The sequence below is a fragment of the Oncorhynchus clarkii genome, chromosome 22, assembly GCF_045791955.1.
Source record: "Oncorhynchus clarkii lewisi isolate Uvic-CL-2024 chromosome 22, UVic_Ocla_1.0, whole genome shotgun sequence".
NCBI lineage: Eukaryota > Metazoa > Chordata > Actinopteri > Salmoniformes > Salmonidae > Oncorhynchus > Oncorhynchus clarkii.
Genome location: NC_092168.1, coordinates 868,507 through 896,014, shown reverse-complemented (window position 1 = coordinate 896,014; position 27,508 = coordinate 868,507). Strand labels below are relative to the sequence as shown.

At 41.6% G+C, this 27,508-nt stretch overlaps 1 protein-coding gene across 2 annotated transcripts in view; it reads right to left on the bottom strand.

Moving 5' to 3' along the window:
* Positions 1-27,508, bottom strand: part of LOC139380166 (TBC1 domain family, member 4) — a 136,077-nt gene that overhangs the window by 31,316 nt on the left and 77,253 nt on the right. Inside the window, exons 12-15 of one of the 2 annotated variants that reach the window (XM_071122609.1) lie at positions 22,924-23,159; positions 18,146-18,298; positions 8,005-8,153; positions 5,117-5,329 (exon numbers count right to left, since the gene is read on the bottom strand). In XM_071122609.1, coding sequence (XP_070978710.1) covers positions 5,117-5,329; positions 8,005-8,153; positions 18,146-18,298; positions 22,924-23,159 — 751 coding nt within the window. The remainder of the gene's footprint in view (positions 1-5,116; positions 5,330-8,004; positions 8,154-18,145; positions 18,299-22,923; positions 23,160-27,508) is intronic. The other variant, XM_071122611.1, reaches the window with a different exon arrangement.

Below are 27,508 nucleotides of genomic sequence, written 5' to 3'. Positions count from 1 at the left end.
AAGACCTGTAGAACACACCTGACTCTCCTCACCAGTCATACAAGGAGAATGGTCTAATGCCTCCCATCAGAAAGACCTGTAGAACACACCTGACTCTCCTCACCAGTCATACAAGGAGAATGGTCTAATGCCTCCCATCAGAAAGACCTGTAGAACACACCTGACTCTCCTCACCAGTCATACAAGGAGAATGGTCTAATGCCTCCCATCAGAAAGACCTGTAGAACACACCTGACTCTCCTCACCAGTCATACAAGGAGAATGGTCTAATGCCTCCCATCAGAAAGACCTGTAGAACACACCCGACTCTCCTCACCAGTCATACAAGGAGAATGGTCTAATGCCTCCCATCAGAAAGACCTGTAGAACACACCTGACTCTCCTCACCAGTCATACAAGGAGAATGGTCTAATGCCTCCCATCAGAAAGACCTGTAGAACACACCTGACTCTCCTCACCAGTCATACAAGGAGAATGGTCTAATACCTCCCATCAGAAAGAGAGCCAGTCCAAGCAAGCAAAGGCAGCAGCGCAGTCATCAACTACATGTACCATTTCATCACTAACTACGGAGATGGACCTGAATTGTGATAATTGCAGTGGCCAAAACAGCACTTCAGAAAGACCAGAGTGAACACCTTGTCTGAGATTGTTAGTGCTGTGAAGGACAGCACTGTGAAGGGGGTCAACATCCGCAGCTGTTTGGACTGGAGGATGGTACGGTGCCGGTGGAAAGCTATGGATGACTTCAGGCCGCTGCCACAGATCAAGCAGTACTAGCACTTCAGGTGAAAATCATTTTCATTGCATTGCATGAGGTTATTTTTCTTATCTAAACTAGGGAGGTGAATTTATGTTGTGCAGGGTTGAAATGTCTTCTGATTTTTAGTTGTTGTTATTCCCTGTTTTACAGCATTGATGCTATGGAGCCTGGCGTTATTATTCGCAAGGGGCGTTCGGACTGTCAGGACCAGGTTTCAGCTAGATGTCGACCGATTAATCGGAATGGCCGATTAATTAGGGCTGATTTCAAGTTTGCATAACCATCGGAAATCGGTATTTTTGGACACCAATTTGGCCAATTTTTAAAAAATATATATACAGTGGGGCAAAAAAGTATTTAGTCAGCCACCAATTGTGCAAGTTCTCCCACTTAACAAGACGAGAGAGGCCTGTAATTTTCATCATAGGTACACTTCAACTATGACAAAATGAGAAAAGAAATCCAGAAAATCACATTGTAGGATTTTTAATGAATTTATTTGCAAATTATGGTGGAAAATAAGTATTTGGTCAATAACAAAAGTTTCTCAATACTTTGTTATATACCCTTTGTTGGCAATGACAGAGGTCAAACGTTTTCTGTAAGTCTTTTTCAGGTTTTCACACACTGTTGCTGGTATTTTGGCCCATTCCTCCATGCAGATCTCCTCTAGAGCAGTGATGTTTTGGGGCTGTTGCTGGGCAACGCGGACTTTCAACTCCCTCCAAAGACTTTCTATGGGGTTGAGATCTGGAGACTGGTTAGGCCACTCCAGGACCTTGAAATGCGTCTTACGAAGCCACTCCTTCGTTGCCCGGGCGGTGTGTTTCGGATCATTGTCATGCTGAAAGACCCAGCCACGTTTCATCTTCAATGCCCTTGCTGATGGAAGGAGGTTTTCACTCAAAATCTCATGATACATGGCCCCATTCATTCTTTCCTTTACACAGATCAGTCGTCCTGGTCCCTTTGCAGAAAAACAGCCCCAAAGCATGTTTCCACCCCCATGCTTCACAGTAGGTATGGTGTTCTTTGGATGCAACTCAGCATTCTTTGTCCTCCAAACACGACGAGTTGAGTTTTTACCAAAAAGTTATATTTTGGTTTCATCTGACCATATGACATTCTCCCAATCTTCTTCTGGATCATCCAAATGCTCTCTAGCAAACTTCAGACAGGCCTGGACATGTACTGGCTTAAGCAGGGGGACACGTCTGGCACTGCAGGATTTGAGTCCCTGGCGGCGTAGTGTGTTACTGATGGTAGGCTTTGTTACTTTGGTCCCAGCTCTCTGCAGGTCATTCACTAGGTCCCCCCGTGTGGTTCTAGGATTTTTGCTCACCGTTCTTGTGATCATTTTGACCCCACAGGGTGAGATCTTGCGTGGAGCCCCAGATCGAGAGAGATTATCAGTGGTCTTGTATGTCTTCCATTGCCTAATAATTGCTCCCACAGTTAATTTCTTCAAACCAAGCTGCTTACCTATTGCAGATTCAGTCTTACATTCTGGTGCAGGTCTACAATTGTGTTTCTGGTGTCCTTTGACAGCTCTTTGGTCTTGGCCATAGTGGAATTTGGAGTGTGACTGTTTTAGGTTGTGGACAGGTGTATTTTATACTGACAACAAGTTCAAACAGGTGCCATTAATACAGGTAACGAGTGGAGGACAGAGGAGCCTCTTAATGCGTTTCAGCCAATCACTTGTGTTGTGACAAGGCAAGGGTGGTATACAGAAGATGGCCCTATTTGGTAAAAGACCAAGTCCATATTATGTAAAGAACAGCTCAAATACACAAAGAGAAACGACAGTCCATCATTACTTAAAGACTTGAAGGTCAGTCAATACGGAAAATGTAAGAACTTTGAAAGTTTCTTCAAGAACAGTCGCAAAAACCATCAAGCGCTATGATGACACTGACTATCATGAAAACAACCACAGAAATGGAAGACCCAGAGTTACCTCTTCTGCAGAGGATAAGTTCATTAGTTACCAGCCTCAGAAATTGCAGCCCAAATAAATGCATCACAGAGATCAAGTAACAGACACATCTCAACATCAACTGTTTAGAGGAGACCGTCTGAATCAGGCCGTCATGGTCGAATTGCTGCAAAGAAACGACTACTAAAGAACACCAATAAGAGACTTGCTTGGGCCAAGAAACACAACCAATAGACATTAGCCCAGTGGAAATTTGTCCTTTGGTCTGGAGATTTTTGGTTCCAACCCCTGTCTCTTTGTGAAACGCGGTGCGGGTGAACGGATGATCTTCACATGTTATGCTTAGCTGGTGACACTGTCTGTGATTTATTTAGAAATCAAGGCACATTTAACAAGCATGGCTACCACAGCATTCTGCAGCGATACACCATCCCATCTGGTTTGGGCTTAGTGGGAATATCATTTGTTACTCAACAGGACAATGACCCAACTAGAGGTCGACCGATTACGATTTTTCAACACCGAAACCGATTATTGGAGGACCAAAAAAAGGCGATACCGATTAACCGGCCAATTTTTATATGTATACAGTTGAAGTAGGAAGTTTGCATACACCTTAGCCAACTATATTTAAACTCTGTTTTTTTCACAATTTCTGACATTTAATTATAGTAAAAATTCTCTGTCTTAGGTCAGTTAGGATCACCACTTTGTTTTAAGAATGTGAGATGTCAGAATAATAATAGAGATAATGATTTATTTCAGCTTTTATTTCTTTCATCACATTCCCAGTGGGTCAGAAGCTTACATACACTCAATTAGTATTTGGTAGCATTGCCTTTAAATTGTTTAACATGGGTCAAAAGTTTAAGGTAGCCGTCCACAATCTTCCCACAATAAGTTAGGTGAATTTTGGCCCATTCCTCCTGACAGAGCTGGTGTAACTGAGTCATGTTTGTAGGTCTCCTCGCTCGCATTCAGTTCTGCCCACAAATTTTCTATAGGATTGAGGTCAGGGCTTTGTGATGGCCACTCCAATACCTTGACTTAGTTGTCCTTAAGCCATTTTGCCAGTATGTTTGAGGTAATTGTCAATATGGAAGACCCATTTGCTTTAACTTGTCTTGAGATGTTGCTTCAATATATCCACATAATTTCCCTTCCTCATAATGCCATCAATTTTGTGAAGCGCACCAGTCCCTCCTGCAGCAAAGCACCCTCACAACATGATGCTGCCACCTCCAGGCTTCAAGGTTGGGATGGTGTTCTTCGGCTTGCAAGCCTCCCCCGTTTTCCACCAAACGTGACGATGGTCTTTATGGCCAAACAGTTCCATTTTTGTTTCATCAGACCAGGGGACATTTCTCCAAAAAGTACCATCTTTGTTGCATACCATTGTCTGGCTTTTTTATGGCGGTTTTGGAGCAGGGCTTCTGCCTTGCTGAGGGCCTTTCAGGTTATGTCGACATAGGACTGTTTTACTGTGAATATAGATACTTTTGTACCGGTTTCCTCCAGCATCTTCACAAGGTCCTTTGATGTTGTTCTGGGATTGATTTGCACTTTTCGCACCGAAGTTCGTTCATCTCTAGGAGACAGAATACGTCTCCTTCCTGAGCGGTATGACGGCTGTGCTGTCCCATGGTGTTTATACTTGCGTACTATTGTTTGTACAGATGAATGTGGTACCTTCAGGCGTTTGGTATTTGCTCCCAAGGATGAACCAGACTTGTGGAGGTCTACTATTTTTTTTCTGAGGTCTTGGCTGATTTGATTTCCCATTGATGTCAAGCAACGAGGCACCGAGTTTGAAGGTAGGCATTGAAATACATCCACAGGTACACCTCCAATTGACTCAAATTATGTCAATTAGGCTATCACTTCTGACCCACTGGAATTGTGATACAGTGAATTAATCTGTCTGTAAACAATTGTTGGAAAAATGACTTTTGTCATGCACAAAGTAGATGTCATAACCGACTTGACAAAACTATAGTTTGTTAACAAGAAATTTGTGGATTGGTTGAATGAGTTGTAATGACTCCAACCTAAGTGTGTGTAAACTTCCGACTTCAACGGTATATCCTTTCAGATATCTAATGTAACTCTATCTATTATCCTCTCAGATATCATACTCTGACTTACGATAACGATGTTCTCTCATATCTAACTCTGGCTAATGCCAATGCCAACTTTTTTCATGTCCTGAAATTGTTCAAATGCTATTTTAGGCATAAAGATTAGATTTAGGGTTTGGGTTAGGGAAAATAGGATTTTGAATGGGAAAAAATGTGTGTGTGTGTGTGTGTGTGTGTGTGTGTGTGAGTGACAGGGGGTTGGGTACAGGTGTAAGCAAAGAGACAAGTTTCCTTTGTCTCTGCATAATAGATGACTAAAGCTCCATTCTCACTCACCCTCCAGTCTCTGGTTCTCCTTCTCCATGCGTAGCAGCAGTATCTGCTGGTGGATCGCCGTCTTCCATAGGGCCCGGTAGTGCACCGCCGTCCTCTTGGGCCTCTTCCCAGTGAAGGTGTCACCCGAGGTGGGCAGTAGGCTGGCCAGGGGGTCCAGACTTGGGTCGAAGGAGCGGGGGGAGAGGGGCAGCAGGTCCATCACATCACAGTGGTCTGAGAGACAACATATCCAAATAACTGCAGTCATTTTTATTTGTCAAGCAAATAACTGTCGGTCTCACGGTAATTGACCGAAATTAACATAAACCAATTTAGCATCTCCTGGCTTCCCTACAAGCATATCATACAGACCTTTGGAACATCTACATTTAAAAAATAATAAATCCATGTAATATAGCCTACACATTCCCAATAAATCCATTATTTATTTTAGACAGGTCTAAAGAAACATGATATGGAGAAAATGTAGTCTATTTCCGAAGAACAGAATAACATACTCTGAGTTGTCCTGATGTTAGGCCGTGATGTGGCTATGTCATATTTAGTAGACAAGACTTGCTTAGAATACCGTGGCATTGTTTTATAGTATGAAGAATACAATTGAATAAAGCTGAATAAAATAAAGGATATTTGAGGGAGTGCGCACACGAGGCTATTCTGTGTTGAGCTGTTAACAAAGAAATAGCTATTCCTATATGCTTAATTTAGAGTTATTCATGTAACTTTAGTTGTTCTACAAACATTGGGCTATATATTTTGATTTATATTTATGTTTTGATTTTTAATACTTTGTAAAGCTGCATGATGATGATTTGAAAAAAGTTGCATGAACTCTGCTTTGTTTTTGCTCAGGCTGTACACACTACATCAGTCTCTCATTCACCATTTGAAAAGCACTTGATAATGCCTAGAATATCACAGTGGCATTCCCTTTGTGTGGCCGTAATGCACCCTAAAAAAATCCAGGCCTTTTGCAGCAAGTGGCCGTTGTGCCCTTCTCCAAATCAAATCTCAATCACGTGATTGGGTCTTTCTCACAGGCTACAAGTGAAGACAGACATCTGGGATGCAATTGCGCCCGTCCTTATTTCCGAGGTGCATATTGAAGATATTGGAAGAACTGTCCACGTTTACTTTTCATCATCCAACAAGATGAGTAGGCCTCACAAACAGAAAACGCACTAGCTTATGTCAATCTACTATCCCCATTAGTACAAAAGTTAATCTATTCTATTCTCTGCGAGAAATAAATATTCCAAACATTGTCTGGGACAGTTGTGGGATGCGATAGATCCCAAATTTATACGACCACTAGCTTCAAAAACACTGTTTTATGCAATGTGGCTGATGCAACAGATCAGAAGGTTTAGCTTAAAATGTTGATAAACTATTAGGCTATTTCTTCACATTATAAGCGCAGCAATGCACACATGGTAGTGGGCTATAAGCACGTCCCTTAGCAGAAAAACACGTATCAAAAGTGACCGTAAATGTGATTATGCATGTAATGGTTTTATTATAAAATATGCATATTTATGGTGAAAATTATCTTACGAAATGGGAAACTCACACACTGCTTATGTATGCCAGTTAGGTTCTACACTCCTTGTAAAGCAGGTTAATTTGTTTAATTTTAAGAAGTTATTTGGCCACTTTAGTTGTGATACAAACCCATTCAAAACATATTGGCCTATGGGTTAAGGCTACATGAGGTGTGCGACTATGACAAAAAAGGCTAATATTGTCACCCATCAGACTATTCTTGATTTAATCTTGTCTTTACATATACTAACTAATACATATGTGAAATTTGTTTTGATTTAGAATGGACCATTATCATGCACCTGTATTGAAACAGGGGCATGCGGGAAAAAAATACCTGCCATCTATGCACATAAATAGCGAATGGAGGACGCTTTTCCCGTGGTTCATTTTCATGCCAGCCAGGTAGGCTATACTCCTGTTGTAAATATAAGCAATGTGCTTAATATTAGGAAAGTTAGGAAATACATTTAGTAGGCCTAGCCTATAGAAAGCTGATGGGATCCTCCTATTTTTAGTAGAGGCCACCACTGTTTTCTCGCGCAATTTCAAAGCCTATAAAAATGTTACGCAACATGAGCTCATGGGCTCTCATGAAGTGTTTGATTACATTTGCATTGATGTCAGAGTGATTTGAGGGACAATCGAGTGCTGAGTACCAGGCAGTTAGCAAGTTTGGCAGGCTACTAATGACCACCAGCAACAGAGCTTGGAGAATCGCCTAATAACCGTGACTAAACGGTCACGTGGATTTTGACTGCCTTCATGACTCGTGACCACCGTAGTGGCGGTAATACGGTCACCGCAACAGCCCTAGTTGTAAGTCAGTGTTTGAGAGGACACAAGAGTTCAAGGATATATATGCTAATCATCACAATGTTTCATCACAAATTCATTATACATTTCAACTTTGCTGACTATATTGCGAGCCTATTGTAATTCTGTACTAAAAGTACTGTGAGCGGGAATGCATTGTATTGGGTATTGTAATCTGATTATGCTGTTCTTAATTGCCCAATGGGAAAAATAAAGTTGGACTGAATTGAGTTTAATTGAATTGTACCAGTGTCTTATGGATGGTTTGTAATTACAAACCATCTGTGCTTGAGATGGGGAGCTACACTGGGGATTCGGGAAAACAGTCTATTTTTACCTGCTACACTTTTGCCAGCGTGAGCTACTTTATTAAGTGTTCTCGGGCGTGAAAATAGAATTTAACCTAATTTTACACTGAGCAGCGCGGGACACTCGCGGAGCCGTGCTGCTTGTGCCTAGGTTTCATTGAAATAATATAGCAGCCTCTCACACTGCAAAAATTGTAGCAAGCCTGTTACACACACACACACCTGGGTGCTGCATGGATGTGGGCTTGTTCATGGGCGAGGCGACCCGCAGGAAGATCTTCTGTCTCCAGGACACTTTGCGGATGTTGAGGGGTGCACTCACACTGTCACTGCTGCATCCAGATAGCGTCCTCTTCCTGCCCTCCCCATTACTGATGGGCAAGGGAAAATGATAAAGAGGGAGGGTTGAGAGAGAGAGGAGGGGCGAGAGGGAGCAAGAGAGGGAAAAGGAGGGAGAGGGAGTGAGATAGTGAAAGAGAAGAGGAGTGGGCATGTCACAAATACAAAGGGACGTAAACAAACACCCACACACTGATAGTAGTATACACACGCAGTCTCACACACACACCTAATCTCAACATTGAGACAGACAGATGCTAATCAACAGAATCTCCCGGTCTGTACTGCAGATGGGTGAGTGATTAAACCACCAAGAAGATCCAAAAAGGAACACTTCTCACAACAAACAAAACATTGATTGAAGACCGATTCACACATAAATATTGATTAATAAAGCAGAAATTAGTACAAAAGATCCATAATTAGTACATAAAACAAAAGCAAACATCAAGACAGAGGCAGTTACATGGATGTTTGGATCATTTCCTTGGGAAAGAAGAAGAGAGGAGAATAGGGATAGGAAGCTGATTGATCTATTTCAAGACTATGATTCCGTCTGAAATGGCACCTTATTGTGCAAAAGTAGTGCAATATATAGGGTTCTATTTCAGACACAACCTATGTTTCTCACACCAAAGGTTAAAGCCACAGTCTGTAACATGTCCCTACCATCAAAGAGTGGGCCACCAACAAGATAAACTGTCTTTAAATGTCAAAGAAATGTAGACATGACTTGAAAATGTCTGCAGTTAACACTAGACAATACATTTCAAAACATGTAACCTTGCGTAACCCTGGATCAGGTGACAATTGATACTCGGATTAACAAGATACTGTCTAGTCATGAGGCGCTTACTTCACTGCTCAAGAGACCTGAGTAGAGAATAACAGGAAGCGACCTCATAGAGCAAGGTCAGGGCTACGGGGACACTGTTGCTGAGACGGTGGTGGTGCCCCCACATCCTATAACAGTGTTGCATAATTTTGGGAGGTGGTTCGATTTGAGATTGTAGTGCATCTCTGGTTTCCATGTGGTCAGGAAGTGAAAAAACTCCCCATTCCTTAACGATTACAAGCATACCCATAACATGATGCAGCCAAAACTATGCTTGAAAATATGAGAGAATGAGAGTGGTACTCTGTAATATGTTGTATTGGATTTGGCCCGAACATAACACTTTGTATTCAGGACACATAGTTCATTTCATTCCCACTTTTTTTGCAGGATTACATTAGTGACTTCAAATCAAATTGTATTTGTCACATGTGCTTGCAAGCCCCTAACCAACAATGCAGTTTTGAGAAAAAAAAAAAAGAGTAAAAAAATTAAAGAGTGACAATAAAATAACAATAACAAGGCTATTTACAGGGGTTCCCGGTACCGAGTCAATGTGTGGGGGTACAGGTTAGTCGAGGTAATTGAGGTAATATGTACATATAGGTAGGGGTAAAGTCACTATGCATAGATAATAAACAGCGAGTAGCAGCAATGTAGAAAGGGGGTAGGTCAATGCAAATATTCCGAGGAGCCATTTAGCTGTTTAGACATCTTATGGCTTGGGGGGTAAAAACTGTTGAGAAGCCTTTTGGACCTAGACTTGGTGCTCCAGTACCGCTTTCCATGCGGTAGCAGAGAGAACAGTCTATGATTAGGGTGGCTGGAATCTTTGGCAATTTTTAGAGCCTTCCTCTGACACCGCCTGGTAGAGGTCCTGGATAGTAAGAAGATTGGCCCCAGTCAGGTACTGGGTTGTGCGCACTACAGGAGGGGACTGAGCACGCACCCGAGGGGCCCCCGTGTTGAGGATCAGCGGTTACCTACCCTTACCACCTGGGTGCGGCACGTCAGGAAGTCAAGGATTCAGTTGCAGAGGGAGGTGTTTAGTCCCAGGGTCCTAAGCTTAGTGATGAACTATGGTGGTCTGCTTGAAACATGACAAGAGCAAACATCAAGACACAAACATGGATGTTTGGATCATTTCCTTGGGAAAGAAGAAGTTGAGTTTGATGGGAGAGAGGAGAATATGGATAGGAAGCTGATTGATCTATTCCAAAGACTTTGGCTCTGTCCGAAATGGTAAAAGTAGGGCAATGTAAACCGAAAATGAGGGTTTCAGTCAGTATTCTTCCGTTTGGGTTCAAATGAATACACCCCAGGAGTAGGCCTCCTAGACACAGTTTTGCATTTTCCTCATTAAAGGTTAGGATTGGGGAGGAGACGCTGATCCTAGATCTGTACTTAAGGTAAACTTTATTCCGCAGCCACCTGGTAACCACCTGAGACTACTGAAGCTGTGAACTTGGCTGTAACCATTAAGAACTCTAGGGCCTGAGGGATTTGACTGTTGAGAGAGAGAAAAAGAACGTGAGAGAGTTCAGTGGAGTAACTGATCATCAGAAGACGAGTCCATGAGGGACGATTCACATTTCAGAATGGAAATGTTAACCTTTTTGAAAATGTCTAGATGTGTCACCTCCTGTGGGGAATGTAGATGTCAAATGGAGCTGGGAGAATTTAAAGGTGAATTCCTGGTTTCTAGGCCGTTCACTACCTGCCCGCCCGTCTAACATCACTACTCTGGACGGTTCTGACTTAGAATATGTGGACAACTACAAATACCTAGGTGTCTGGTTAGACTGTAAATCTACCATTCCAGTGTTTATTTATTTAAAAAAAAAGTTTACTTGCTATATTGTATTTACTTTGCCACCATGGCTTGTTTTACCTTTACCTCCCTTATCCCACCTCATTTGCTCACATTGCTCACATTGTATATAGACTTATTTTACTACTGTATTATTGACTGTATGTTTGTTTTACTCCATGTGTAACTCTGTGTTGTTGTACCTGTCGAACTGCTTTGCTTTATCTTGGCCAGGTCGCAATTGTAAATGAGAACTTGTTCTCAACTTGCCTACCTGGTTAAATAAAGGTGAAATAAAAATAAATAAATATTGCATTACCCAGGTGGGTACTCGATAGTGATGTTGGATAGGGTGAGTTAACCCGAAAACCATCTTAAGAGACAGTGAAAGGATCCATAGACTACATAGAAACCACCTTTAAATATCTAAACCCTAAACAAGTGAAATATATCACTTAAATTGATCAGACATGCACAGTCATAGCTAGTGTTACAAGCATGTAATAAAACATATGAATAGTTAATGGTTTAAGCAAGAGGCTTCAAGAGACAGGCTACAACTCATATCACTGCATAATGAGAAACAGAAATGTCCAGAATAGTGTTGCATGGGATGGACTCTAGACTCTGCAGAATGCGTTGATGAAACACAGGGTTGACAATAGGTGAGTTAAGCTGGGAATATATACACAGTTTTGGTTAAATATAGGACTGTGAAGATTAGCATCGACATGCATACAAAACAAGACAAAGAGCATATCAGCGCCCACCCCTACTTCAGAAATAAATGGTAGAATCCAACAATAGAAACAACATTAACAATAAGATTTTGCCATTACAAAAAAAGGGTGAAAGATGAAAGTACAATGCTTTCAGAAGGTATTCATACCCCTTATTCCACATTTCGTTGTGTTATAGCCTGAATTCAAAATGGATCAAATATATTATTTTCTCACCCATCTACACACAATACCCTATTATGAGAAAGTGAAAACATGTTTTTAGAAATCTTTGCAAATGTATTCGAAATGAAATACAGACATCTCATTTACATAAGTATTCACACCACTGAGTGTTAGAATCACCTGGAATGTACAATATTTGCCCGTTATTCTTTAAAAAAAAAGCCAAGCTCTGTGATATTGGTTGTTGATCATTGCTAGACAACCATTTTCAAGCAATAGATTCTCTAGCAGATAACATTCATTGTCTTCTTCGTAAGCAACTCCAGCGTATATTTGGCCTTGTGTTCTAGGTTATTGTCCTACTGAAAGGTGAATTCATCTCCCAGTGTCTGGTGGAAAGCAGACAACCAGGTTATCCTCTAGGATTTTGCCTGTGCTGAGCACCATTTCGTTTCATTTTAACCTTAAAAAAGTTCCCTTGCCAATGACAAGCTTACACTACCCATAACATGATGCAGCCACCACCATGCTTGAAAATATGAGGAGTGGTACTCAGTAATGTTGTGTTGGATTTGCCCTAAACATAACATTCAGGGTATAAAGTTAATTTCTTTGCCACATGTTTTTGCAGTTTTACTTTAGTGCATTGCAAACAGGATGCATGTTCTGGAATATTTTTTATTCTGTACAGGCTTTCTTTTTTTCACTCTGTAACTTAGGTTGGTATTGTGGAGAAACGACAGTGTTGTTGATCCATCCTCAGTGTTCTCCTATCACAGCCATTAAACTCAGTAATTGTTTTAAAGTCACCATTGGCCTCATGGTGAAATCGCTGAGCAGTTTCCTTCCTCTCCAACAACTGAGTTAAGAAGGGCACCTGTATCATTGGGTATATTGATAGACCATTCAAAGTGTAAAGTTAACACATCTACCAATGACTACCTCTCTGGTCTTTGTGGTTGAATCTGTGTTAGGAAATCAATGCTCCACTGAGGGACAGATAGGGGTACAAAGATGAGGTAGTCATTAAAAAAATAATGTTAAATACTATTATTGCACACAGAATGAATCCATGTAATTTCTTTTGTGACTTGTTAAACACATTTTTACCCCTGAAATTATTTAGGCTTGTCTTAACAAAGGGGTTGAATACAGTGGCTTACGAAAGTGGCATTTTTCCTATTTTGTTGTCTTACAACCTGGAATTAAAATGGATTTTGGGGGGGGGTTGCATTATTTGATTTACACATGCCTACCACTTTGAAGATGCAAAATATGTTTTATTGAGAAACAAACAAGAAAGACAAAAAAACTGAAAACTTGAGCGTGCATAACTATTCACCCCCCAAATTCAATACTTTGTAGAGCCACCTTTTGCAACAATTACAGCTGCAAGTCTCTTGGGGTATGTCTCTGTAAGCTTGGCACATCTAGCCACTGGGATTTTTGAAAGTATTTCAAGGCAAAACTGTTCCAGCTCCTTCAAGTTGGATGGCTTCTGCTGGTGTACAGCAATCTTTAAGTCATACCACAGATTCTCAATTGGATTGAGGTCTGGGCTTTGAAAAGGTAATTCCAAGACATTCAAATGTTTCCCCTTAAAACCCTTGATTGTTGATTTAGCAGTATGCTTAGGGCCATTGTCCTGCTGGAAGGTGAACCTCCGTCCCAGTCTCAAATCTCTAGAAGACAAACAGGTTTCCCTCAAAAATATCCCTGTATTTAGCGCCATCCCAGTCCCTGCCGATGAAAAACATCCCCACAGCATAATACTGGTGTTCTTGGGGTGATGAGAGGTGTTGGATTTGCACCAAACAGAGCATTTTCCTTGATGGCCAAAACCCTCCATTTTAGTCTTATCTGGCCAGAGTACCTTCTTCCATATGTTTGGGGAGTTTCCCACATGCCTTTTGGCGAACACCAAACATGTTTGCTTATTTTTTTCTTTAAGCAATGTTTTTTTTCTGGCCACTACCGTAAAGCCCAGCTCTGTGGAGTGCGCGGCTTGAAGTGGTCCTATGGACAGATACTCCAATCTCCGCTGTGGAGCTTTGCAGCTCCTTCACGGTTATCTTTGGTCTCTTTGTTGCCACTCTGATTAATGCTCTCCTTGCCTGGTCTGTGAGTTGTGATGAGCAGCCCTCTCTTGGCAAGTTTGTTGTGGTGCCATATTCTTTCATTTTTTTAATAATGGATTTAATGGTGCTCTGTGGGATGTTCAGAACAGGTGTATATATATACTGAGATCATGTGACACTTAAATAAAGTCCACCTGTGGGCAATCTAACTAATTATGTGACTTCTGTAGGTAATTGTTTGCACCAGATCTTATTTAAGGCCTTCATAGCAAAGGGGGTGAATACATATGCACGCACCACTTTTTAAATTTTTTTTAAACAAGTTCTTTTTTTCAACAATCTCAATAGAATCCATTTTAAATTCAGGCTGTAACAACAATATTTTGCTGCAAAGAGACAGAATCACCAGATCCTTTATTCTGGTATTGCCCCTATGTAGCTTGTTTCTGGTCACAGGTTCAGGAATTGTTAAAAATCACAACATTCACTTAAAATGAACCTTATAAATAGCAGTGTAGGGCGATTTGGAAAGCCATAGTCAATCAATCAATAGTACAATAATACTCGAAGGAAAGTTTTTCATCTTTAGCTCACAATCTCCGAAAACTACAGTGGTTCCTCCTATAAAAGTTGCGTCATACTGCGGCACACCTTGCGGCATTCTGTGGTTTGTCATTTAATTCTCAGCCATTTATTATGTTACTGCAAGTTATTGCTAGTTTGACCACCAGAGGGCATCTTTGAGAAGCATTTGATAGTCTTCCATATTACAGGCACGTGGGAGAATGGGGTTCAATTCTCCAACGGGGAGGAAGGAGTAGACTGTCCTTGTAAATAATAATTTGTTCTTAAATGTTTCCATGTGTTATTTCATAGTTTTGATGTCTTCACTATTATTCTACAATGTAGAAAATAGTAAAAAAAATATAGATAAATCCTGGAATGAGTAGGTGTGTCCAAACTTTTGACTCGTACTTGCTTAATTAATACAATTAATATTATTATTAAATTCAGTCCGTTTCGCTATCGGAGCGTATACTGGACATTCGGACCAAGGAGTACTGTTGATTTGAGCATTCTGGCCTTACAACAGCAGTCAAGCACCCAAGCTAATCTTGGCTAGCTTCCTAGCTACTTCCAGACACAAATGAGACCACTCTGACCATTTTACTCGCCCTAGCACAGCTGGTTAGGCAGTTTTCATGTTATCCAGAGGGTTGGTGATTAACTGTGCTGCTAGAAACAATTTAATTGCGCTTTTTTGCCAACGTTTACTGACACCGCCCATTTTCAACAGGTGTTGAGCGCACATAAATTCATTATTCTGCGCTCTAGCACACTCAGACGAGAGTGCTCTGAAATCGGCGTAGATAGCCAGAGCGAATTTACAAATGTACCCGAATGTCCATTGAGAACACATAACGACAATACCATTTAGCTAATCTAAGAATGACGGGAATTATCAAGTTAATTAAGGTTGGGTAGTTAGTTAGCCTTTAGTTAATATACTGGAAAGTTTGATGTATAACTACAAATGTTAGGTAGCTAGCTACCTACTGCTGTAATGATATGCTATGTGGTTCGTAAAGGACTGCGTAGCTAACAAATTGTCAGCTAACATAACGTGTAAGGTAACTTATTTGAAAAGTCATTACTTTATTACATTGAGTACCAAGCTACCCCAAGTTTGCACTCTATCGACTCTGCGGATTCAGCATGCTTTTGGTTCACAGTCGATAGCACACTGGACTTTGGGCAAGAAGGTTGAGGGTTCGAAACCTGCTCCCTGATTAGTTTCATTTGAAGTCATGCACAATTACTGTGTGATGATGGCATCTCAGGTAAGCAGCACTGGGCGTTCTTCCGTCCAACTTCTACATAGCTAGTAGTTAGCTCCTACGATTTAGTGTCGGTTCATAACATCCTACTATATTACATAGAAACATACATACCGTATATAACATTCTACTATATTACGTACAGTTGAAGTCCGAAGTTTACATACACCTTAACCAAATACATTTAAACTCAGTTTTTCACAATTCCTGACATTTAATCCTAGTAAAAATTCCCTGTCTTAGGTCAGTTAGGATCACCACTTTATTTTAAGAATGTGAAACGTCAGAATAATAGTAGAGAGAATTATTTATTTCAGCTTTTATTTCTTTCATCACATTCCCAGTGGGTCAGAAGTTTACATACACTCAATTAATATTTGGTAGCATTGCCTTTAAATTGTTTAACTTGGGTCAAATGTTTCGGTTAGTTTTCCACAAGCGTCCCACAATAAATTGGGTGAATTTTGTCCCATTCCTCCTGACAGTGCTGGTGTAACCGAGTCAGGTTTGTAGGCCTCCTTGCTCGCACACGCTTGTTCAGGTCTGCCTACAAATTTTCTATAGGACTGCGGTCAGGGATTTGTGATGGCCACTCCAGTACCTTGACTTTGTTGTCTTTAAGCCATTTTGCCACAACTTTGGAAGTATACTTGGGGTCATTGTCCATTTGGAAGACCCATTTGCGACCAAGCTTTAACTTCCTGACTGGTGTCTTGAGATGTTGCTTCAATATATCCACATAATTTTCCTACCTCATGATGCCATCTATTTTGTGAAGTGCACCTCCTGCAGCAAAGCACCCTCACAACATGATGCTGCCACCCCCGTGCTTCAAGGTTGGGATGATGTTCTTCGGCATGCAAGCATCCCCCTTTTTCCTCCAAAAATAACAATGGTCCTTATGGCCAAACAGTTCTATTTTTGCTTCATGAGATCAGTGGACATTTCTCCAAAAAGTACGATCTTTGTCCCCATGTGCAGTTGCAAACTGTAGTCTGTCTTTTTTATGGTGGTTTTGGAGCAGTGGCTTCTTCCTTGCTAAGCGACCTTTCAGGTTATGTCGATATAGGACTCGTTTTTACTGTGGATATAGATACTTTGTACCTGTTTCCTCCAGCATCTTCACAAGTCCTATGTTGTTGTTCTGAGATTGATTTGCACTTTTCGCAGCAAATTAGCTTCATCTCTAGGAGACAGAACGCGTCTGCTTCCTGAGCGGTATGATGGCTACGTGGTCCCATGGTGTTTATACTTGCGTACTATTGCTTGTACAGATGAACGTGGTACCTTCAGGCATTTGGAAATTGCTCCCAAGGATGAACCAGACTTGTGGGGGTCTACAATTTTTTTTCTGAGGTCTTGGCTGATTTCTTTTGATTTTCCCATGATGTCAAGCAACGAGGCACTGAGTTTGACAGTAGGCCTAGAAATACATCTACAGGTACACCTCCAATTGGCTCAAATGACGTCAATTGCCTATCAGAAGCTTCTAAAGCCATGACATCATTTTCTGGAATTTTCCAAGCTGTTTAAAGGCACAGTCAACTTAGTGTATGTACACTTCTGACCCACTGACCCACTGGAATTGTGATACAGTGAACTATAAATGAAATAATCTGTTGTCTGTAAACAAAATGACTTGTATCATGCACAAAGTAGATGTCCTAACCGACTTGCCAAAACTATAGTTTGTTAACAAGAAATTTGTGGAGTGGTTGAAAAATAAGTTTTAATGACCCCAATTTAAGTGTATGTAAACTTCCGACTTCAACTGTAACAATAATACATTACTGAACATAAACTCATTAATCCCACCCCTCTGCCACTCTCAGCACATCCCACCTACTGTATCACCGTAGACCACCCTCGTTTGGTTTCCATTCGCCATATATTCTTAAATTGTGCTGTGATGTTTTACATACGTTTTGAACGTTGAATATATTTTAGATTTTAGATTCTTCAAAGTATCCACCCTTTGCCTTGACAGCTTTGCACACTTGTCAATCTCTCAACCAGCTTCAAGCGGTAGTCTTTGAACAATCTAAATAGAATGAGATAAATATATTTTGATTTGTTTAACACTTTTTTGGTTACTACATGATTACATATGTGTTATTTCATAGTTTTGATGAATTCACTATTATTCTACAATACAGAAAATAGTAAAAATAAAGAAAAACCCTTGAATGGGTAGGTGTGTCCAAACTATTGACAGGTATTGTATATGTATCAGAAAATCTGTAAAAACAAAAAAAATATGTGTCCTCTGAAGGGAGGGGGAGGGGGAGTGTTGGATGGATAAAAAAGAATACAAAAACAAACAACAAAATGTGGAAAAGTTCAAGGTGTGTGAATACTTTCTGAAGGCATTGTAGATATAGGCAGGGATGAAAAGCCAAGTGTTAAAAGATTTAGGTGGACGCAACGAATAACTGCTACTGCCATCCAACCGACAAAACATGCCCCCCAACCAACCCCTCCTCCCATTTTCTCTGCCATCCCTGGCCGGTAATTCCGGTGTGGTCAAAGCAGGGGGGCGAGCATGCACCCCCTCTCACCTCCAGAGGGTCCTGGTGTCGGCCAAAGACCCCATGGACCCGAAGGAGCCCTGGTAAAAGCTTTTCAGGAAAGTGGGAGCGGAGAAGGAGGAGGAGAGACTGAAGTTGGACTCGCTCTCCGACACGCTGCGCGTTCTCGAGTAGGGCACGGGGCTAGGATGGTGTTCAAAATAAAGAAACCAAGGTTATTGTGGAATAAATGTGGTCTGGATGCAAAATGTTAATTTAAAAAAAAGTCATGCCATGGGCTGGTGACATTATGATGTTGACTGTGTTTGTAGGGTCTGTTCTGTTGGTTGTGTTCTTTTTGTGTTGTGAAAACAATGTTGATCAGCAGAAACTAGACCGGATTGACTCGTTTTAAAGGGAATCAAATCTGTTATGGTGGGAAAGATATTCACATAATATGAAATTGAAGAATGTAAAATAGATGACATTGTTGATGTAGAACAGATGGGTGCATAAATGATTTGTCAGTTAGTGACATACACATTAGTGTGGACTTTCCATGACAGTTAGTTTTAGCGTCTTAAAGCTGAAATCCACATAATGAGAACAGTGCCACTGTTCACCCCAGCACATTTGTTATTGTTTTATAGATGCAATGTAGGAGAGGAGCATCCAGCATCCTGTAAACATAGATCTTTTTTACAGTAAATACTCTGCGGTTCTATCACGTGTGCAATGAAATCCGAGGGGAAAAACTGTGTTAGTTGTTTAAAGTAACTTCCTTGCTGTTGTAAAATGGATGTGTCAGTTTCACCATTACGAATTCCAGCTTAAAAACAAAACTTTCCATCAATATTTCAATAACAGTAGCATTAGCCACTAAAGAACATATTCCACATTCAAGTACAATATGAGGTGCTATTTTATAAAAGGCCCTATGACAATCTTATTTACATCACAAATAAAGCATGTTTCCTCATCACAAGATGCTGTCTATACACAAAAGTTGACTAGGGCAAATCACCAGGCTAGAATGAGAGAAGCTTCAGAAGAAGATCTGCATCTACACACATAGAAATAGAACAAACAGAATAGTCATTCAATTTCTACATCTGTGCACGGTGCTAAATTGCCTTCAAAAAGTATTCATGCCCATGGAATTTTCCACATTTTGTTGTCGGAATTCAAAACTGATGGCATTTTTTTTCTTACCCATCTACATAATACCCCAAAATGACAAAGTGAAAACATATATACATATGTATATTTTTCTTACCCATCTACACGGAATACCCCATAATGACAGTGAAAACACATATATATATATTTTTTTTTTCTTACCGATCTACATGGAATACCCCATAATGACAAAGTGAAAACATATATACAGTGGGGTAAAAAAGTATTTAGTCAGTCACCAATTGTGCAAATTCTCCCACTTAAAAAGATGAGAGAGGCCTGTAATTTTCATCATAGGTACACTTCAACTATGACAGACAAAATGAGAAAAAAAATCCAGAAAATCACATTGTAGGATTTTTTATGAATTTATTTGCAAATTATGGTGGAAAATAAGTATTTGGTCACCTACAAACAAGCAAGATTTCTGGCTCTCACAGACCTGTAACTTCTTCTGATCACAAGAACAGTGAGCAAAAATCCCAGAACCACACGGGGGGACCTAGTGAATGACCTGCAGAGAGCTTGGACCAAAGTAACAAAGCCTACCATCAGTAACACACTACGCCGCCAGGGACTCAAATCCTGCGGTGCCAGACGTGTCCCCCTGCTTAAGCCAGTACATGTCCAGGCCCGTCTGAAGTTTGCTAGGGAGCATTTGGATGATCCAGAAGAAGATTGGGAGAATGTCATATGGTCAGATGAAACCAAAATATAACTTGTTTGTAAAAAATCAACTCGTCGTGTTTGGAGGACAAAGAATGCTGAGTTGCATCCAAAGAACACCATACCTACTGTGAAGCATGGGGGTGGAAACATCATGCTTTGGGGCTGTTTTTCTGCAAAGGGACCGTGTAAAGGAAAGAATGAATGGGGCCATGTATCGTGAGATTTTGAGTGAAAATCTCCTTCCATCAGCAAGGGCATAGAAGATAGAATGTGGCTGGGTCTTTCAGCATGACAATGATCCCAAACACACCGCCCGGGCAACGAAGGAGTGGCTTCGTAAGAAGCATTTTAAGGTCCTGGAGTGGCCTAGCCAGTCTCCAGATCTCAACCCCATAGAAAATCTTTGGAGGGAGTTGAAAGTCCGTGTTGCCCAGCAACAGCCCCAAAACATCACTGCTCTAGAGGAGATCTGCATGGAGGAATGGTCCAAAATACCAGCAACAGTGTGTGAAAACCTTGTGAAGACTTACAGAAAACGTTTGACCTCTGTCATTGCCAACAAAGTATTGAGATAAACTTTTGTTATTGACCAAATACTTATTTTCCACCATAATTTGCAAATAAATGCATAAAAAATCCTACAATGTGATTGTTTGGATTTTTTCCCTAATTTTGTCTGTCATAGTTGAAGTGTACCTATGATGAAAATGATAGGCCTCTCTCATCTTTTTAAGTGGGAGAACTTGCACAATTGTTGGCTGACTAAATACTTTTTTGCCCCACTGTATATATATATATTTTTTTTCTTACCCATCTACACGGAATACCCCATAATGACAAAGTAAAAACATATATATTTTTTGTTACCCATCTACATGGAATACCCCATAATGACAAAGGGAAAACATATATTTTTTTTGTTACCCATTTACACGGAATACCCCATAATGACAAAGTAAAAACATATATATTTTTTGTTACCCATCTACATGGAATACCCCATAATGACAAAGGGAAAACATATATATTTTTTGTTACCCATCTACATGGAATACCCCATAATGACAAAGTGAAAACATATATATTTTTTTTATTTTGATGGGGGGGGGGGGATTAATTGAAAATGAAATACAGAAATCAGATTTACATAAGTATTCACACCCCTTTGCTGACACTCCAAACGTAGATTAGGTGCATCCAACGTCTCTTGATCATCCTTGAGATGTCACTACAACTTGATGGGAGTCCACCTGTGGCCAATTAAATTGTTTGGATGATTTAGAAAGGAACACACCTGTCTATATAAGGTCCACAGTTGACAGTGCTGTCCCCAGTCCACCTAGCTGTGCTGCTGCTCCAACTGTTCTGCCTGCTGCTATGGAATCCTGACCTGTTCATCGGACGTGCTACCTGTCCCAGACCTATTATTTGACCATGCTGGTCATTTATGAACATTTGAACATCTTGGCCATGTTCTGTTATAATCTCCACCCGGCACAGCCAGAAGAGGACTGGCCACCCCTCATAGCCTGGTTCCTCTCTAGGTTTCTTCCTAGGTTTTAGCCTATCTAGGGATTTTTTCCTAGCCAACGTGCTTCAACGCCTGCATTTCTTGCTGTTTGGGGTTTTAGGCTGGGTTTCTGTACAGTACTTTGAGATATCAGCTGATGTACGAAGGGCTATATAAATACATTTGATTTGATTTGACAGTGCATGTCAGAGCAGAAACTATACCATGAAGTCGGTAGATCTCCGAGATAGAATTGTGATGAGGCATATATCTGGGGAAGCGTATAAAACCATTTCTAGAGTGTTGAACGTTTCCAAGAGCACAGTGGTCTCCATCATTGGGAAATTGAAAAATATATGGAACTACCCAGACCTAGAGTTGGCCGTCCAACCAAACGTATCAACCAGGCAAGAAGGAGGTGACCAAGAACCCAACGACCACTCTGACAGAACTACAGAGTTCCTTGGTTGAGATGGTAGAACCTGCCAGAAGGACAACTGTCTCTACAGCACTTCACCAATCTGGGCTTTATGGGACAGTGGCCAGACAGAATCCACTCCTGAGAAAAAGGCACATGGCAGTATGCATGTAGTCTGAAAAAAGGCACGTAAAAGACAAGAGTATTAGGAAAAACAATTCTGTGATCAGATGGAGAAAACCAGGAACAGCTCATCCCTAGCGTGAAGCATGGTGGTGGCAGCGTCCTGCTATGGGGATGCTTTTCAGCAGCAGGGACTGAGAGACTGGTAAGGACAGAGGAAACAATGACTGGAGCCAAATACAGGCCAATCCTTGATGAAAACCTGCTTCAGAGTACAAACGACCTTAGACTGGGGTGAAGATTTACGTTCCAACAGGACAATGACCGCGAACATACAGCCAAACAAACCCGGAATGGCTTCAGAACAATGTAAAAGTCCTTGAGTGGCTGAGCCAAAGCCCAGACTTGAATCCCATTGAAAATCTGTGACTTGATGATTGCAGTTCACTGCCGCTCCCCATCTAACTTATCAGAGCTTGAGAAACTCTGCAGGGAAGTATCTAAGAAAATCCCCAAATACAGATGTGCAAAGCTGATAGAGACATACCGAAAACGACTCAAAACTGTAATCGTTGCCAAAGGTGCTTCTACAAAGTATTGACTCAGGGATGTGAATATTTATGTAAATTCGATATGTCTTCAATAAATTTGCAAACATTTCTAAAAACCCGTTTTCACTTTGTCATTATTGTGTGTAGATAGAGAAGAATTTTTTTTAAATCCGTTTGGAATTCAGGCTGTAACACATGTGGAATAAGCCAAGGGGTGTGAACACTTTCTGAAGGCAGTGTAAATGGATAGAACCAAACTATTGGGGCCAGGGTCCATTTGGTCCATCTTTATCTCATTCTAGTCACGTAGGAAGGAAGTGACATAAGGATAACAGGAAGTGAAGTGTGTGGCTTCGTGTCATGGCCTTTGTTTGTTTACCTGCTCTGCAGTAGTTCGGGGTTGACAGACTGCTGCCTACGGAGCAGGGTCTTGCTGTGGGTACCAGTGCCCCCCTGTTGGACTCCCTGGGTGGACGTGTCGTTGAACGAGATGCGCTTCTTCACGGGCAGGTGGCTGAAGGTGTGGGCACGTCGCCGGAACTGGAGGGCATCTGGGTCATCGTCAGGGAAACCAGGGGGCGTGCCTGGTGGGGAGTCGCCGGGAGAGTCGTCCGCCTGGAGGGGACAGAGTGATGAAGATGAGGATGATGAAGAGAATGATGACTTGCACTGTACATCGGAGACCATTAATACACTTCCTGACCCCATACCTTATTTTGCATTAACCAGGTCCGAGACCAGAATAGTGTTGCATGAGGTGGACTCTAGACTCTGGAGAATGCATTGAGTTGCATGCATTGACACTCTAGGATAGAAATCAAACACAGCTAGAATACAAAACTTGCTGCTATGATACATAAAAAATCCTGCATAAAATCCAATCTGATTCCGAAAACTAAAATACTTAAGCAATACAACTTCCACACTCCATTCCAAAGCCAACAGGTCTGCACTTACCGACTACTAGCAAGTGTCCTCACACTCAATACGGTACAACTCCACACACTCCAACTCTCTTAGTCCTATTCCCTGATGCCTCTGTGCCTCCCCATGCTGCTCCACTCATCTATTGTACTCTAATAAGCTGCACCCTGTGACTCACTGCATCACACTACAGGAGGGAAGGCCCTACACAGCTCCGTTCCAAACCAAACCCTCCATCCCTACCTACCCTTACGCCGTTGCCGACTCCCTCTCACACATCTGACATGTAAGAAAAATGCAGGGCTACCTTGAAAAAGATACCTGGCCTCAATTGGTCCCCCTGCTTAAATAAAGGTTAAATCAATGCTGGTACTCCACACGTAGAGGTTGGGGGTGGAATTATTCCTATGTTCCTCAAACCTAGTCAGTCCATTCAGTGCTGCCACAGACGAACAAGGGCATTGGGATATGACTCAGAGGTACGTTTGTTTGGTTTGGGACTAGGCCCGTTTCACATTGTGAAGAAGCTAGTATAGGCCCCTCCAGTTCCAGTGTTGGAGGGCCTGTTTACAAGGAAGTGTAGAGGAAGTATTGAGGCATTGCTCAGCAGACACAGAGCAGGACACATCCCGTCTCTGTTTCCTACCCTGGCCTCTGTGTCCGGAGACCGCCCTCAGATCATAGTAGAGGCCTCACTCAGCTCAAAACACAGGTCCCGAGGCCAGGGGGTAACACACCACACAGAAACATACACAGACACAAAGACAGGCAAAAACATGGACCCACACAAACATGCATGCACACACATGTACACACAGACTCCCAGAGACAAACACGCACTAACACACATGTACACAGACTCCCAGAGACAAACACGCACGAACACACATGTACACAGACTCCCAGAGACAAACACGCACGAACACACATGTACACAGACTCCCAGAGACAAACACGCACGAACACACATGTACACAGACTCCCAGAGACAAACACGCACAAACACACATGTACACAGACTCCCAGAGACAAACACGCACGAACACACATATACACAGACTCCCAGAGACAAACACGCACGAACACACATGTACACAGACTCCCAGAGACAAACACGCACGAACACACATGTGCACACAGTCACAGTCAGCTGTGGGAAAAGGCAACTAAGGTGAATAGAACACATCTGACACTGTCCTTGATTTTGGAGAGGTGTTGCCCCGTGTGCTGAGTAACAATATTTTATAAAAAAAATGATATGACCGGATAATGAGTGAAAGACTGGTAGATCGGGGAGGGAGGGGAGGTATTGTTGTTGAGTAATACTATATTTCTATGTTCTAGGTTGTTCTGAACTGTGAGCGAAGGTGGTAACTTTGCATACTAGTTGTAAGTGCTTGTGATGTACATCCCGTGATGTTTTTACAGGAGAAAGCAAACTCACTCACACTTCTGGGGCATGTGAGGACTCATATGTTTGTGTGTGTGGTCCTACTATGATTTAAAGCAGGGATCACCAACTAGATTCAGTAGCGGGACAATTTTTTCTTGAGTGGATGGTCAGGGAGCCAGAACATAATTACAAATAATTTGTAGATTGCAAATTGACCGCAAGTAACCCAAACAGATATAACATTTGACTAAAACATTATAATTTCAAACCTTGTTTAGATTTGTATATGTCACGACTTCGGCCGAAGTCGAAGCCTCTCCTTGTTCGGGCGGTGCTCGGAGGTCGACGTCACTGGTCTTCTAGCCATCATTGATCCATTTTTCATTTTCCATTGGTTTTGTCTTGTCTTCCTACACACCTGGTTTCAATCCCATTCATTACCTGTTGTGTATTTAACCCTCTGTTTCCCCTCATGTCTTTGTCAGAGATAGTTTGTTATTCAGTGTTGTGTTTGTATTGGTGCGCGACGGGTCGTCGTACCCACTTTGTTTACTGTTACATTAAATGTTTGGAGTTATGTTTCGTTTATCGTTATTAAAAAACGTCATTCAGTTTGATTCTCCTGCGCCTGACTTCCCTGCCACCTATACACACACAACTCTGACAGTATATGATCACATATATCTCTTAATTATGCGTGGGAATAGTTTGGAACATATTTACAAAATTTAAATCAGCCTTTTAAGTCCAACAAATACATTTTTTAGGGCAAAATAAAATCAGTTGGGGAACTTGATTTATGGTATAACATGTACCCTTCCCTGTCTCTCCCCGCCCGCGCCCATTGCCAAAATGTCTGACGAGGGGGGGGGGGGGGGGGGAATTGGCCAGAGGGTCGACATCACACCCCCGTCCCACATTTTGCATCCTTGTGACACTAGAGTGAACAACTCCGCCATTAAACAACCGTTCAGGCTACGTTGGAAAATACATTCAGGAAAAAAACCTGGGAATATTCATGTGTCATGTTTGTTTTTTAAACAATCTTTGAGAACTAACAATCACCAAAATAAAAGCTAGACAGTAAAGGAGAAAAAAAAGAAAAAAAACTATTTAACAGTATCCACTTTGTTATTATGTTTCAGAAAAACAAAACATTATTAGTTCTCAAAGATTGTAATTATAAAAAATATATAGGTCCATTATCTTTTCTGCCATGAATATTCCCAGGTTTTACAGAATTGTATTAACCATGGCAAAATAAATAGAATTGCAGGAAAAGAGCTTTAAAAGTGGAACATTTTCTCTCAGCTGCTTGGCAAAATATGTAGAATTACAGGAAATTAGCTTTAAAAGTGGAACATTTTCTCTCAGCTGCTTGGCAGAATGTGTAGAATTACAGGAAATTAGCTTTAAAAGTGGAACATTTTCTCTCAGCTGCTTGGCAAAATATGTAGAATTACAGGAAATTAGCTTTAAAAGTGGAACATTTTCTCTCAGCTGCTTGGCAGAATGTGTAGAATTACAGGAAATTAGCTTTAAAAGTGGAACATTTTCTCTCAGCTGCTTGGCAGAATGTGTAGAATTACAGGAAATTAGCTTTAAAATACACTCCTCAAAAAAATAAACACTAAAATAACACATCCTAGATCTGAAATGAATGAAATATTCTTATTAAGTACTTTTTTCTTTACATAGTTGAATGTGCTGACAACAAAATCACACAAAAATTATCAATGGAAATCAAATTTATCAAGCCATGGAGGTCTGGATTTGGAGACACTCAAAATTAAAGTGGAAAACCACACTAGAGGCTGATCCAACTTTGATGTAATGTCCTTAAAACAAGTCAAAATGAGGCTCAGTAGTGTGTATGACCTCCCTACAACGCCTGGGCATGCTCCTGATGAGGTGGCGGATGGTCTCCTGAGGGATCTCCTCCCAGACCTGGACTGAAGCATCCAACAACTCCTGGACAGTCTGTGGTGGATGGAGCGAGACATGATGTCCCAGATGTGCTCAATTGGATTCAGGTCTGGGGAACGGGTGGGCCAGTCCATAGCATCAATGCCTTCCTCTTGCAGGAACTGCTGACACACTCCAGCCACATGAAGTCTAGCATTGTCTTGCATTAGGCGGAACCCAGGGCCAACCGCACCAGCATATGGTCTCACAAGGGTTCTGAGGATCTCATCTCGGTACCTAATGGCAGTCAGGCTACCTCTGGCGAGCACATGGAGGGCTGTGCGGCCCCCCAAAGAAATGCCACCCCACACCATGACTGACCCACCGCCAAACCGGTCATGCTGGAAGATGTTGCAGGCAGCAGAACGTTCTCCAGGCGTCTCCAGACTGTCACGTCTGTCACATGTGCTCAGTGTGAACCTGCTTTCATCTGTGAAGAGCACAGGGCGCCAGTGGCGAATTTACCAATCTTGGTGTTCTCTGGCAAATGCCAAACGTCCTGCACGGTGTCGGGCTGTAAGCACAACCTCCACCTGTAGAGGTCAGGGCACCCTCATGGAGTCTGTTTCTGACCGTTTGAGCAGACACATGCACATTTGTGGCCTGCTGGAGGTCATTTTGCAGGATCCTCCTTGCACAAAGGCGGAGGTAGCAGTCCTGCTGCTGAGTTATTGCCCTCCTA